The following is a 14,620-nucleotide window of genomic DNA, read 5'->3' on the forward strand; positions in this document are numbered from 1 at the left end:
AAATATGTATACCACTATTAAACAAAACCGCTATGAGAGGTGAAAGTTATTTGCTTCCCCCGCAGGAAGTATGGCAAGAGGGCTTCTGCTTAACAATTTTCTAAGAAATATTTTGATTTAAAAAAAAAACTAACTTTACAAAGTCTGAAACATATTGTTTATTTTGTATATTTTTAGTTCTTAAATTCATGTTTACCCTCAAGGTTGGAAAAAGGATCTTGAGTTTAAAAGCAGAGTCCCAGGATACATAAAAGCAACTATGGTGAGAACATAGCTGTTAGCCACTTGGTGGCTTTCTAGAAGGGCCCAACCCAGAGATCTTTGGCCACTCCAACCTCCGTGTGGAAACAGCAAAAGGCTGTAGTCCATCATGATTTCCCAGTTAGTGGTCATCTTAGAGAAGACACGTCTCGGGAAAGACCCTGAGACCAAAGAGGAGGGGGTCATTTTATTTTGTCTGCATCATTTTATTTCCTCTGAAAGTCCCTAGTTCAAATGCAAGTTGCAGGGAAAGGGACCATCTTAAACCCCTATGGAATAAAACCCAGACTCTCAATTAATATTTTTGCTGGAACTAGTAAGAACAGGCCACTGGACTGGGGCAAGCGATGGTGAGGGGGCCACAGCTGGTCAGACGGATAACTAGCATAGAGGAAAACGATATATTTCAACATAATTACATGGAGGCTGGAAAATGTTAACCTAACCTACAAATTTTATTTTTTAAAAACATTATATACTTTATTTTTTTTAAGTTCATTCACTCATTCATTCATTCATTCATTTTTAGTAATCTCTACACCCCAGGTGGGGCTTAAACTCACTATCCTGAGATCAAGAGTTGCATATTCCTCCCGGCAAGCCAGCCAGGTGCCCCCAAATCAAATTTTCAAAATTTACAAGCAGGACGCATTGAACAGTACACACATTCACATCCCAATCCCTGTCCCCCACTCTATCCTTGATGTTCCCCACATCCCTAACCTAGTCCCATCCCTGGCTCACTACCGTCTCTGACACCCCAGACCCTTCCAAGGTGCACACCATCCCTGATCCCAGCCTCATCTTGGACACTGATCCCCTCCCTAAGGTGAACTGTCTCGTGATCTTGCCCTATCTAGTGGTTGAAACACTTGTTTTTGATATTTCAGGACACTGTTATTTCAGTACCCACATCCTGACGTTGATACAGATCTGAAACCCAAATCATTTATGTGTTGAGCTCTACCCAGAGAATTACACATTGCATTGAAAATCTAACGGAACAATGTTGCCCTTGTTCAAAGGGAGTTCTGACTACAGTTGACCCTTAAACAACAGAGGGGTTAGGGACATGGACCCCACCATGCCGTCGAAAATCTGTATGTAAACTCTTGACTTCCCCAAAACGTAACTGCTAACAGCTTCCTGTTGACCAGAATCCTTACCAATAACTTACATAGATGAACATATTTTGTACGTTCTATATACTATATTCTTACACCAGAGTAAGCTGGAGAAAATGTTATTGAGAAAATCATGAGGGGGCACTTGGCTCACTCACTCAGTGGGGCATGTAACTCTTGGTCTTGGGGTCGTGGACGCAAGCCCCATGTTGGGGGAGTAGATTGTATTTAAAATTTTTAAAAATCATGATGAAAATAGATTTACAGTACTGTATTTATTTTAAAACTCCAGATTATTGATGGACCGCACAATTCAAACCCGTGTTGTTTGACAGTCAACTATATATCCCTCCCCATGTAAAACACTTCCAAGTTATTTTATTGCTGTTTGATTCCCACTTCCCAGGTTACTAGTGAGGCCAAGCATCTTTTCGGATACATATTAGTCATTTGTGTTTCCCTGGGCCCCGTATGGATCCATATTTACTTACTGAAGCCCCTGACAGAGTTGTCTTGGGACAGCAGAGGATGGAGGAAGATGGCCATTTAAGCTTGCAGCTGAGAGGTGGAAGGGCATTAGGGGAAGGAGGGAGGGAGAGGAAGGGGAGATTCCCAGACCCAGTTGCCAGCCTTCCTCCCTGGATTTCTTTAGCATTCTTCCAGCTTCTCTTCTGAATCAGATCTATCTCTTAGGGCTTGAGCCCTAACTCCTTTCTCATCAAACCACTTAGAGACCCTTGGCTGGACAGCCAAGGTACCTCCATCCTGGCCCCCAGAAAAGCATGTTAGACAATTCTCCCCAGAAAATGGTGACTCTCCCAGTGATGTCTTTTTCCTCCAGCCACTAACTGGACTATAATAGTGGCCCCTGACATTCACTCCAGTTCTGACGTCTCTCGCTGAGACTCACCACACTCGCACACTCATCCCGTTCCTACACTTCACCCCATACTTGGTCCCAATCCCATTGAACCTCCCTGAATTACACTAACCCCAGCCCCAGCTTCTCCCTGTTCTGAATCTCCCCCTGTTCCTGAAATTCATCCTTTTCTGACCCTTCGTCTTGTCCCAACCTGCCACCCCATCTCTGGCTGCCCACCACATCACCTCTAACTCCAACCTCATCCCTGGTTCCACCCTCAACCTTGATCTAAACCTCATCTCCAAACTTCTCTCCGTCCCCAACCTCAAACCAAATGAAGCTTTTCCTTATGCTATCTTCCAAGAGTTTAATAGTTTCAGCTTTTATCGTTAGGTATTTGACCCATTTGGAGTTAACTTTTGTGTATAGTGTAAGGAAAGGGACCAAGTTCGTTCCTGTGCGTGTGGATATCTGGTTTACCCAGCATCCTTTGCTGAACGACTGTCCTTCCCCATTGAACAGTCGTGGTGCTCGTTGTTGAAATCATTGACCATTTATGCTTAGGTTTCTTTCTGGGCTCTTTATTGGCGTCCCCTCCTTCTGCCTACGTGTGCTGAGCACACTTTTTGCCTCTTTGTCACATCGTATCCTACAACCGTATTCAAAGGTGAGAACCAAGGGTGTGTGTGTCTCTCTCTCTCTTTTTTCAGTCAGGAATACTTCCCAGGAGTCCCTGGACCCAGCAGACTTCCTCTTAAGCAATGGTGCGCTGAAGCCAGTTTGTACCTGCTTGTGAAAGCAGCTCATTACATTTCCCAAATTTTTGTGAGCTGGTTGCTAAACACTTGAAAACCCTTGAAATCACCATGGCGGGAGCGTTCACACCAGGCAACGTGGTAACTGCTACAATCCGGACTTCTTTCCCCCAGGAGAGTGCTTTACCAGCACACTATTGCCCTGAAGTCTCACTAGTCAGAAGGGCATGACAGGGCCCCTCCTAGCTAAGGGAGTCTTCGAAAGTGGGTGTCTGTCCTTTCCAGCCTCTCTCCAGGGAGGTGGACTTTGCTGCCAAGCAAGAAAGGGAGAGTTGGGGCAGCAGCTCATGTCCTTTGCCACCAATGGCTGCCCATGGGAGGAACTTTCTGTAGTCACTTAAAAGAATGCCTTTTAAATGTCTTTAACTGCCTCAGAGAACAGAGTGCTGTGGGCTCAGTGGTAGGACGGACTGAGCTCCAGCAGCCAACATAGGAAGGATAGTAGGCGGTGGGGAACCAGGGCAGGCTTTCTAAACCACACAATGGGCCTGAGGAGGACGTGGCCCCGGTAACTTCCTGCAACCATGACCGGGGGCTGCCTGGACACAGAGACTGTCAACAGCCAGGGGACACGAGGCTCCGGACTGGACACCGATGGCAAGGGAGGGGCCCCGAGGGGCTGCGGCAGGGCTGGGGGCTCAGAAGGTCGTGGAAGTGTTGGCTGAAGAAGAGCCAACAAAGGAAGGCCTGCCGTCCTTGGACAAGTACTCCTTGCTGATGAGCCCATGGAAGGCCATGATCTTGAGGAGTCCATGGCGGAACTTCTGGCCGATGAAGGCGTAGATGAAGGGATTGAGGCAGCTGTGGAGGAAGCCCAGAATCTCGGTGGCGTCCAGGGCCCGGCCAATGTCGTTGCGGCGCTCACAGGTCTCCTGGATCACCCGGAGCCTCATGAGGGTGTCTGCCACCAGCACCAGGTTGTAGGGCAGCCAGCAGAGCAGGAAGACGAGCACGACGGCGAAGATGACCCGCATGGCCCGGTGCTTCTGCCCCATGTGGGCCTCGAACAGCGTGCGCAGGGTGAGTCCGTAGCAGAACAGCATGACCGCCAGGGGCAGGAGGAAGCCAAAGGTCTGGGGCAGGGCCCGCATCACTATCCGCAGTTTCGTCGTGTTGGCTCCCATGTCCTCGTAGCAGACCGGGCTGGAGTAGGGAGGATTGATGGCCCTGCGGAAGACGAAGATGGGCAGGGACAGGATCAGGGACAGAGCCCAGATGCCTAAGCATATGAACTTGACCCAGTGCCGCTTCTGGGTCAGCGTGCGTGTGGCATGGACAATGGCCAGGTAGCGGTCCACGCTGATGCAGGCCAGCAGCAGGATGCCGCTATAGAAGTTGACTTCCTTCAGGAGCGAGACCACCTTGCACAGGGCCGTGCCAAAGATCCAGCCCTTTGCCTTGGAGGCAGCCCAGATAGGCAAGGTCAGGGCGAAGAGCAGGTCGGCTATGGCCAGGTTCAGCAGGTAGATGTCAGTGACAGAGCGGTTGAGCTGACTCCGTAAGACCACCAGGATCACGAGGGAGTTTCCCAGCAGGCTCAGCACAAAGACCAGGGCATAGATGACCACCACCACATACTTGTCGAGTGTCTCAGTGTCTATCCTACAGGGACTATATGTGTCTGTAGGTGGTGTGCCGCTGATATTTCCAAATTCCTCATCCCAGTCATCAGTATCATTCCATAGATCTTCCATGAAAAATATCATAGTTCAATCTAGTTGAAAGATTCAAAGGAAAGAAACGTGATTTAGTAATTCAGATTAAAGTCGTTCATTAAGGATGGGAAAAGAGTTACCGAGATATCTTTTGCTTTTCTGTTGGTTTGGCAACAGAAGCTCTCTTCCTTCTCCTCTATTTTGAACTTCTTTCGAGGTCAATTTCACAGCACCATCACTTGAGAGCACTCTCCGTCTTATCCCCTGTTATCACCCTAAACGTCAAAGAACCATCAGCAGTGCTCACATATCTTCCTAACTTGTGAAACACTTTGCTGAAGCAAAATCATCTCAGCAGACCAATATGTAAAACCAACAAAAATTCATCTTTTGGGAAGGAGGGGGTGCTGCCATTTCTACCCAGACAGCTGCTAAGGTGGCTCCCCCAAAACTCCCAGGATCTCCAGGAAACTCCCAGGCTCTCCAGAACACAGTCTGAAGACCTTTGGAAAGTTACCAAGACTGGAAATAAGGATACCTGGTATCCAGTCCTCACTCTATCCTGATGTATCTATAATAAACTGTGGGACCTTGAGCGGGTCATTCTACCTTCACAGATTTCGGTTTTCTCCTCTGCAGCTTGAGGGAGGCAGAGTATATAACCCCTGAGTTGCTCGCAGGCCTGACGTTCTGTAAGTTCATTCCGATCCACACATTTTATCATGTTCTCTGCCTGCTGATGCTGCATTTTTACAGAAGACAACATCTGAGGGCAAAGCCATGAACGTTCGATTGGGGAGATGTAAGCCTCTTCCCCCCGAAAAGGGAGAGGCATGGAAGGAAGAAGTGACAAGACCGTGGCCCCCTTGTTACCAACTACAGCCATGCATGAGATCAGAATTGAATAGGTGGTCACACGGGAGGAGGCAGGAAGCCAAGTGAGCAGAAGTCTTCAGGTCCCAGAGAAATGGATGGATTTTCTAAAACACAGTCAAACCAAGTCTCCCTCCCCAAAGAAAGTCCTGGCAACAGAGGTGGCTTCCTACCTGAGACACCGGCCAGGTGTGTCCAACTGTAAAAGGCTGGAGCTCAGAGACCGGAGGGACTTAACAGTCAGAGGAAACTTGATGAATAAAGGGAAATGGGGAAGCTTCGTCACCACACACCTCCTCTCTGAGCCTTGCCCATGTCCATATTTGGAGAACAGATGAAATTAAGGGACCAAAGGGCATCAGAGACTCCCAGGACCCAGATGTCCAAGCAGGGCTACCAGACATGAAGCTGGAGTTAAGGGTCCACTGTCTGAATTCTCCACGTGGGTGACTATTTTTTGTTCCCTTTTTCTTGCATTTGTGCCCATTTGTTGATCCCCTTAAATTCCTTAGATCACCTTTGAAAGCTTCCAACTTGCTTGGACATGAATAAAGGGGAGAGGATTTTACTTTTGACAGTAGAGACTTCAGAAGGGGTCCACTGTAGGTAGGCCTGGTAGGGCCCCCCACTTAGAAGGGACTGGGGAGATTTTGTGGGAAGGAGGTGGAGGGCTGTCCTTAAGCTGTGTTCGGACAACAAGCACACGAAAGGCTTCTTTGGGGTGGCCCCAGGGGGTGGTGGAGAGGTCTCAAGATCAGAGGGAGAACTAAGCCTCACCCCACCCCAACACACCACACAACCGTTCTCAACAATTGGTTGATTAGAATGGCCCGAGGCTGGGGGCTGGGACCACTCCTGCAACCTGGCTAGACAACAGGGAGACCATTGGAGCTGGGACAATTGGTGAATGGAGGAGTTGGGGTTAAGGTCACCTTGTTCCTCTCCCAGAATGAAGGATGGCTTCTTGGAACCTGCCTCTGCTGTTCCCAGCAGCTCACGTGTGTCCCCTGGCTTTACTCCTCTGCTACAGCCACCACTTCTCCGTTACAGCACGAACCCTGCTGCGTTATAATGATGTGCTTACCAGTCAGCCTTCCCCACCAGACTGTGAGCTTCTAGAGAATAGAGACCCTCTCTGATCCATCTTCCAACCCTCTGCCAAGGAACAAAGTAGGTGCTCAACCCACAGTTGTAGAAGAAATGACATTAAATAGACCTGCTGTGATTCACGGCTCAGGTCACCACCCTGACAGGGCGTCTATCACTTTCGGCCACACAGTCATAGATGAGGTGTGTCTGAAAGCTTCACTCCCACACCGCCAGGCCGGTCTGTCTGGCATCGTCCTTTTCCTACCATCCTCTAGAGTTTAAAGTTAGCATCGATCTGTTCAGATATAAAGTCTGCCCCTACCATAAATGCCAATTAATCATGCCCCCGGTGCCTACGTTCTGCTTGCTCTCCTCCTGGGTTCTCTTCTCATTCATAAAAAGTTGCAGGAAGTACAAGAAGACAATTGCCCTGGGGCCACCCATGCTTTGCTTTTAAGAGTGTTGGACTCTTATGTTCTGATGCCTAGACCAGAAGGGACTTGAAGGTGGGGAGTCCCTTATTAATCATCTAGGGGAAAAGTAATCCTGGGGCAGCAAACAGTGACTGGTAACACAGGAGAGAACAGACTGTCTGGGGCCTGTCTGCAAAAACGCCTACGAATGCTCCAGTGCAAGCCTAGGCCAAGGGTGAAGAGAGCGTCTGCCACAAGGGGGCGGTTGTCGCAGGATGGGAACATCCTGGCGAGGGACCCAATGAGAAAGACCAGGGCAGGAGCTGCCCTAGCTAATCCTTTAAGTCCCTCTTTGTAAATAACTCCCTTCTGCTTTTCTTAAGCCCTGACTCTAGTCAGTCCAACATTCCAGTCTCACCCAACGAATGACTGAGGTACCGAGGGAAGGGTCTGGTCCACCCTCAAGCCGAGGAGTCAAGGAGAAGCAGTCCCTCTGGGTGGTTGTGGGGGTGGCAGGGGTGGTAGCTTAGGTCTCCAGGGGGAAGGAGATCTGGAAGACAAGAAATAAAAAAAAAATCTCCCTTTTGTGGAAGGAGAGAAAGGAAAGAGCATTTCACTGAAGGAAGGGAAAGGCACGTCTAGATGAGCTTGGAATAAAATGTTACCCACTTGAAAATGTTCCAGCAAGTCTGCCCGCCCAACATATCTTCCGTACCGCACCTTCCCACTTAGAACTGCTCCCTCTTCAACGGATCTATAATGTTCCTAACGGGAAAGCATTTTTCTATTCCATGCAGAACGTTCAGTGCCACCAAGATTGTTGTGACATGTGTCACCTGAATGCCAGTCCTCTGGCAGAATGCGGAGGCCTCTTCTTGCCACTCTGTTTTGCAAATGGAAGCTTCTATTCAAGAGCATGTGGGCCGCACACAACACGGCTGCAAGTGTGTCTGCTCTGTCCCTGGGCCAGCATCTCTTCACATTCCTGCAGAAGGGGCCGCTGAGACCCAGGGACCAAAACAGAGGCAGGGGAGGTGGAGGAGAGAACTCACCTCTCTCGGGGCGCCTGGGTGGCACAGCGGTTAAAGCATCTGCCTTCGGCTCAGGGCGTGATCCCGGCGTTATGGGATCGAGCCCCACATCAGGCTCCTCCGCTATGAGCCTGCTTCTTCCTCTCCCACTCCCCCTGCTTGTGTTCCCTCTCTCGCTGGCTGTCTCTATCTCTGTCAAATAAATAAATAAAATCTTTAAAAAAAAAAAAAAAGAACTCACCTCTCTCCCCGGTGATCACCCCCATTGCTGTAGTGACAGGTGCGGGGTAAGTACGTGACCTAAGATGATCCACACAGAGCCAAGTTCGGGACGGCTGTCTGGTGATGGTGGAAAAGCAAGGACGTCGTCTTGGAATAGCTGGAAGCCATTTGGGTATAGAAATGGCCAACCCGTCCAAGGATCACAACTAACACAGAGAGGAAGGCAGAACTGAGAGAATCACAGAGAAACGGAGCCAGAGTCCTGAGCAAACCAGAGGCAATCTTCCCCGCGCACTTTTCAGTTCTTTACTGTTAAGGCCATTTCAGGCTGAGTTTTCTGTTACTGGCAACCAAAACTATGACCTACTGGAAGAGTTCTAGAAAACAAGTGATCTAGGATGAGAGGAGAGGGGAGGAATGTCAGTGCATCACAGGGTCCATGCTGCGAGAGTCAGGGTACCTGGGCAGGTGCAGACCTCCTAGCCCTGACTGCCCAGCTCTGGCTGAGGCCAAAGAGGAACGTTGAAAACCAGGCGCATAAAAATTCATCTGAGAACACACTCCTGAATGAATTCAGACATCCCCACGAAGACCCCGGGAATCTCTGCTTTGGAGTCAGACAGATCATGCTTCGAATACGGGCCTTCCTTTATTGGTTTATCATCTTGGACAAGTTTCTTAATGCGTATCAAAAGACCTTTATTCTTGGAATTAAAATTAAAAATTTTTTTAAAAGATTAAAAAAATCCTTATCCATAAAAACGGGGATCATAATACTTGCCTCATGGTGCTGTGTGATGATGAACCGGGAGAGAGAGTGCGGGCTCTGGGACCAAACCAGCGTGGTACAAGTCCCAGCCCTGCCCCTGGCCGCTCGTGTGCCCCTCGGAGCCTTGGATACTTGCTCAGTGCCCAGTGTTCTCATCTGTAAAGTAGGAAGAAAAGTAGCGCCTAGCTCATGGAACTGATAGGAGGATCAATGAGTTAATACATGTAAAGTGCTTAGCACAGTATCTGGCAGATAATAAATGTTCAATCACCTTTTGCTGTCTTTATACACACACCCCCCCACACAGTCCTGCTGGGAGAATATGCATCGAACACACTCAACAATGCAGACCCTCTGACCCTGAAATCCCACTTAATGTGAGGAGGGAAGAGAAGGAAGACAAAGTTTATCACAGGCTTGTTTATATAATACAGGTTGATGAAGTTCAGTACGCTTCCCAAACTTTTATACAAATTATAGTAGACCTATAAAATGGAGCACTGTGTGTCCATTAGACACAACACTGAGAGCTACAATTAATGTTATGGAAAGGTGCCTGTAATAGGATTCCAAGGGCAAACACGGGTTAACAAGCAGAATGTAGGGTAGGATAATACTTTGTGATAAATGCATGTATGTACACAGGGAGAAAATAGGAAAGGGAGCCAAAATGTTACCAGTGGTTATCTTTGGGTGGGGGGATTACAGATAGCTGCTCTCTTGTTTATACCTTTTGATGTTGCCCAATTTCTCAAATGAGCATGACTTTTGCAATTTAAAAAATATGTATTTAGCCATTTTCACCAAAAAAACAGCAGCAGCAACAACAACAGTAAATAACCTTCTGATGGTCATTTCCCCCCTCCTCACTCCGATTTGCCAGTCCAGCTAGGTTCGAGAGCAGAGGCCCAGGATGCTTGTCTCCTGTCCACTGAACTCCCAACTCCTCAAGCCCTGAATGCCCTGCGCCCTCCCTCCCCTCCCCTCCTGTGTCACCCGCCCAGGTTTCCACTGTTGTGGTTTCCAGATTGTATTCCTGAATCGTTTTTAGGAGTCTGTCCCTCCTGCTGGGCTGTGACCAGACAAGACTCCAGCACAGAGTAGTGACTCATAAACACCCTTTCGTTCCTTGCCCTCCTTAAAGGCAGGAACTAGAAAGGATTCTATTTTGCATTCTTGGTGCCCTGCAAAGTGTGTGACACATAGGAAGGGGGTGGGTGGCCAGCGCAGCCGCACGGAGTCCTGCTCTCACAAGAGCGCTGAGCTAGGGGCAGAATGCTCTGCACTCGCTGCCTTGGACTTCTTAATAACTTGATCTTGGAATTGGTGTCTTCTTTTTTTTTTTTTTTAAGATTTTATTTATGTGACAGAGAGACAGCCAGCGAGAGAGGGAACACAGCAGGGGGAGTGGGAGAGGAAGAAGCAGGCTCCCAGCGGAGGAGCCCGATGTGGGACTCGATCCCGGAACGCCAGGATCACGCCCTGAGCCGAAGGCAGACTGCTTTAACGACTGCGCTACCCAGGCGCCCCGGAATTGGTGTCTTCTGAGCGAAGCCTGGTGGGACAGTGGAGCGCACACAGGGGCTTGGAGTTCAGCTCACATGCAGTCCCACGCCTTATTGCCCCCTTGGGCTCGCCTCCCACTCCCCCACCCCACAAGGGCCCTCTGCTTCAGGGAGCACAGCATTAAATAGCAAATAAAAAACATGGAGTCCGTGGGACACTATCTTCAGGGGCATCTGGGTGGCTCAGTCACTTAAGTAAGCCCAGGTCTTGATCTCAGGGTTGTGAGTTCAAGCCCCACATTGGGCTCCACGTGTGCAGCCTACTTAAAAAAAAAAAACACACAGAGTCTGGTTAAGAGAACGATCACAGAAGAAAGAAACAAGCTTTTCTCCTGCTCTTGGAATGAGGGCCCCCACACTTTTATTTTGCACTGGGTCCTGCAGCCAGCCCTGGCACGAAGTAAATATTGGTTAAATGGATGAAGTGGTGGAGAGGAGCGAAGAGGCAGACTAGAATCTTCATCTTAGCTCAGTCCATGGCCCCTTCGTCCTTCCGGTAGCCCAGGACACTTTGTAGACTCTTCGTTGACACCTGTCTATCACTCCCGACATTCAATCTACCAGAAAGTTCAGCCAGCTCTACCAAAATAGATTCCCACTCCTATTTTCTCATTACCCCTCCAGCCAGTGCCCTGGCCCCTGCCACCGTCCCTTCGCACCGAGGTTACAGAAGTGACCTCCCAGGCCTCCTGTTCATCTAGTCTCTTCTCCTCATACCCGCCAGAGTGATCCTTTGATATTCTAAGTCAGATCATATCATGCCTTCTCACTACCCTCCCACAGCTCCAAAGAATGAGTTTCACTGCTTTAATGTTTCTGAGTGCATTTTAAGCCGTTTCACGGTGGAGAAGCCTGGCGAGCACTCCCTTCACCAATTCAGGAAGGCTGACATCACCAGGGACGCTGTGTGCTCCTATACTCCCAACAGGATATGATGAGAAGACACCCACTGGTGGTATTCTCTCCAAAAACCCATAACCCCCATCTAATCCGGAGAAAACCATCAGACAAACCCAGACTGGGGAGGCGTTCTATGGGATACCTGGCCAGTAGTCCTCAAGACTATCAAGGTCATGAGAAATAAGGAAGGACTGAGCGAAACTGCCCTAGGGCACAGGAGATCGGGGAGACATGCCAGCTAGAGGCCATGTGGTCCCCCGGACTGGATTCTGGTACGGAAAGAGGTGATAATGGAAAAGCTGGCAAAATCCAAAAAAAAGCTGGAGTTTTGTTAATACTTTTTAAAGTTGTCACCTATCTGATTTTATTGTTTCATTTTTTTTGCCTTAAAATTGATTTCTGTAATTGAAACATTCATTTCTACCTTATTTATGAATACAATTCCATTCTCCTTTTTTTGAGAATGCTTTCTGCCTACAGGTCTAGGTGATTTTAATTATTTTTTTCATTTTCACTCCAGTGTAGTTAACATACAGTGTCATACTGTGTTTTATTTTTTAAATTGGGAGTAGTAGGTATTGAAGTTTGTCAAAGGCCTATGTAGGTAGTCATAGGATTTATTAGCATGTGAATTATATTAATGGTTTTCTGATATTGAACACCGTTAGCATTTGGGGGGATATATCCCATTTAATCATGAAAAAAATTAATTTGAAAAAAGCCAAAATCCTTTAAGGCCTTCAGAGTCATGGCCCTCCCCCAGCCCCATCCCAGCCCCCCTCATCACCCCCGTGCGTTAGTGTGCTGGGGTGGCTCACACGGCATAGAGTGACTGTCTCACAGTCCCGGAGGCTGGATGTCCAGGATGAGGGTGTCAGCAGGGCTGGCTCGTCCTGAGGGCTGCAAGGGAAAATCTGTTCCAGGCTTCTCTCCTCGCGCCTGCTGCTTTGCTGGCCATCTTTGTCATTCCTTGGCTTACAGATGCATCAGCCTGATCTCTGCCCTCATCGTCACATGTTGCTGTCCTCAGATGCCTGTGTCTGGGTCCAAATTTCCCCTTTTTATAAGGACACTAATCACGTTGAATTAGGGCGCCCCCTGATGGCCTCATCCTAGCTACTGACATCTGCGACAGCCTTACTTCTAAATAAGGTCCCATTCTGACACACTGCGGGATTCTGACATCTGAATGGTGGGAGGGAGGGACACGATCCAGCCCATAGGATCCTCTAACTGTATCCTCCCCCTCCCCCCACTTAGGGCTCTGCTCCAGCCATATTAGCCCGGCTCCTGCCTTGGAGCACTGCTTCCAGCGCCCACTCTTCTCTGAATGCTCTCTGTAGACGTCCCACACTCACTCCCCCACCTCCTCTGAGAATTTGCTCAAATGCTACCTTCTCACTGAGTCTCACTCTGTGCGCCAATCACAATTGCACCTCCCCTAGCATTCCTGATGTCCCTTGCTATGCTATATTCCAAACATTCTTCTCCTCTCACAGCACTTACCACTTCTAACATACTCTAGAAACTGCGTGTAATATTACATAGACCGCTGTTTATCGTCTCTCTCCTCTCTAGACTATAAGCTTTGTGAAGGCAGAAAGCCTTACCTATCTAGATCACTGTATCCCAAGTGCCTAGGAGACAGCTTGGTGATTAGGATGGGATAAAAAGTGGTTGAGGAAAGAAAACCAAAAGCGGGGGGCGGGGGGGGGGGGGAAGGAAGAAAAAGGATGGGTTCTATTTCTAGAGACTAAGAGACCCACAAGTAACTTACCTTCTGTTTATCTCACCTCCAGCCTCTGGGATATAGCATGGAAGGGAAAGCTGAGTCCCACCATGGCTGTAAGAAATGACTTAGCAAAGCCTGAGACCCCTAGTTATACTGACAACACCTGAAATCAAGCAAGGGCTCCGTTGCCTCGTGGAGGTGGGGGTTGGGCGGTCCAGCTGGGTGGCCAGGGGCTGCAGTTGCAAGATCAGCCCAGGAGAGGGCAGCATTACCTTCGAATCAAAACAAATGGCAGTGGGAACCGGGGAAATGAAATCATCTCCGTGAAAAGACCCTCTACCCCATAGTTGAGTCAAGCAGCCAACATCTAGAACCCAACATCACCCTTGAAAGTTTGCAAATCCGTTCACACGCATTCATTCTCCCCTCTAAAGTCCTCCCAGAGGAGAGTTCAGCAGTTAGCAGAGTGTGAGCGCCCCTGGAGACACGTAGTTGAAGTTAGTCACCCTTGGGCTCATAGTCCACCCAACTTCTCCCGGGCTTCTAGCACTCAGGAGTCCTGTCCCTGGGGTCGTCCCCTTCCCCCACAGACCCTTCCTCCACACCAGTCTCAGTCTCTCTGTGTGAGCCCGCACTTTCAAATACAGCACATGGGGACACTCTTGGCAAAACCATTCAAAGGTGTCTCTCAAAGAACTGGAAATCTTTCTACTGTTTCGCAGAGCTCACTTTTTTGGTGCCGGAGCACTGCCTTAGGCACCTCGGGCCGCTGTCACAAAACAGCGTGGACTCAGTGGCAGGTGGACATCAGGGTGCCAGCATGGCCGGGTTCTCAGAGAGAGCTCGCTTCCTGGCCTGCAGACAGCTGCCTCCTCACGGTGTCCGTACACAGTGGCCACAGAGAAAGGGCTCCGTTCTCCCTCTCCTCCTAAGGACACGAAGCCCATCACAGAGGCCTCACCTCATAACTTCAGCTAAACCTAATTGCCCCACCTCCCAAAGGCCCCACCTCCAAATACCGGAGAGTTAGGGCTTCAACATAAGAATTTTGAGGAGACACAACGTAGTCAAAGCAAGCACCATGTCACACTTTAAGGAGGATGATTTCCTGTCCTGATAGGGCTCTCTTACGTATTCATGAGGCAAGGTTCTAGCAAGTTCTAACAAAGTTCTCTCTGGCTTGAATGCAGGCTTGCTTATTTTCTCTTACATGCTGCCAACTGCAGCGAGCTCTACCCTGTGCGGCCCAACAGGCATGCTCGACATTCTGTCTGACAGACATGGCTGCCAAAACAGTGTCCTTGGTCGT

General features: G+C 49.0%; 1 protein-coding gene across 1 annotated transcript; it reads right to left on the reverse strand.

The window, feature by feature from the left end:
* Positions 1 to 1,641: 1,641 nt before the first annotated feature.
* Positions 1,642 to 5,841, reverse strand: LOC123779429 (C-X-C chemokine receptor type 2). The gene is made up of 2 exons (XM_045777527.2): positions 5,764 to 5,841; positions 1,642 to 4,776 (listed from the first exon to the last, which is right to left on the reverse strand). Exon 2 carries the CDS (start codon positions 4,766 to 4,768, stop codon positions 3,701 to 3,703), a length of 1,068 nt encoding a protein of 355 aa, XP_045633483.2. The 5' UTR covers positions 4,769 to 4,776; positions 5,764 to 5,841; the 3' UTR covers positions 1,642 to 3,700.
* Positions 5,842 to 14,620: the final 8,779 nt, after the last annotated feature.

Source organism: Ursus americanus, chromosome 1 (genome assembly GCF_024610735.1).
Source record: "Ursus americanus isolate L20-20 chromosome 1, mUrsAme1.1.p, whole genome shotgun sequence".
Taxonomy (NCBI): domain Eukaryota; kingdom Metazoa; phylum Chordata; class Mammalia; order Carnivora; family Ursidae; genus Ursus; species Ursus americanus.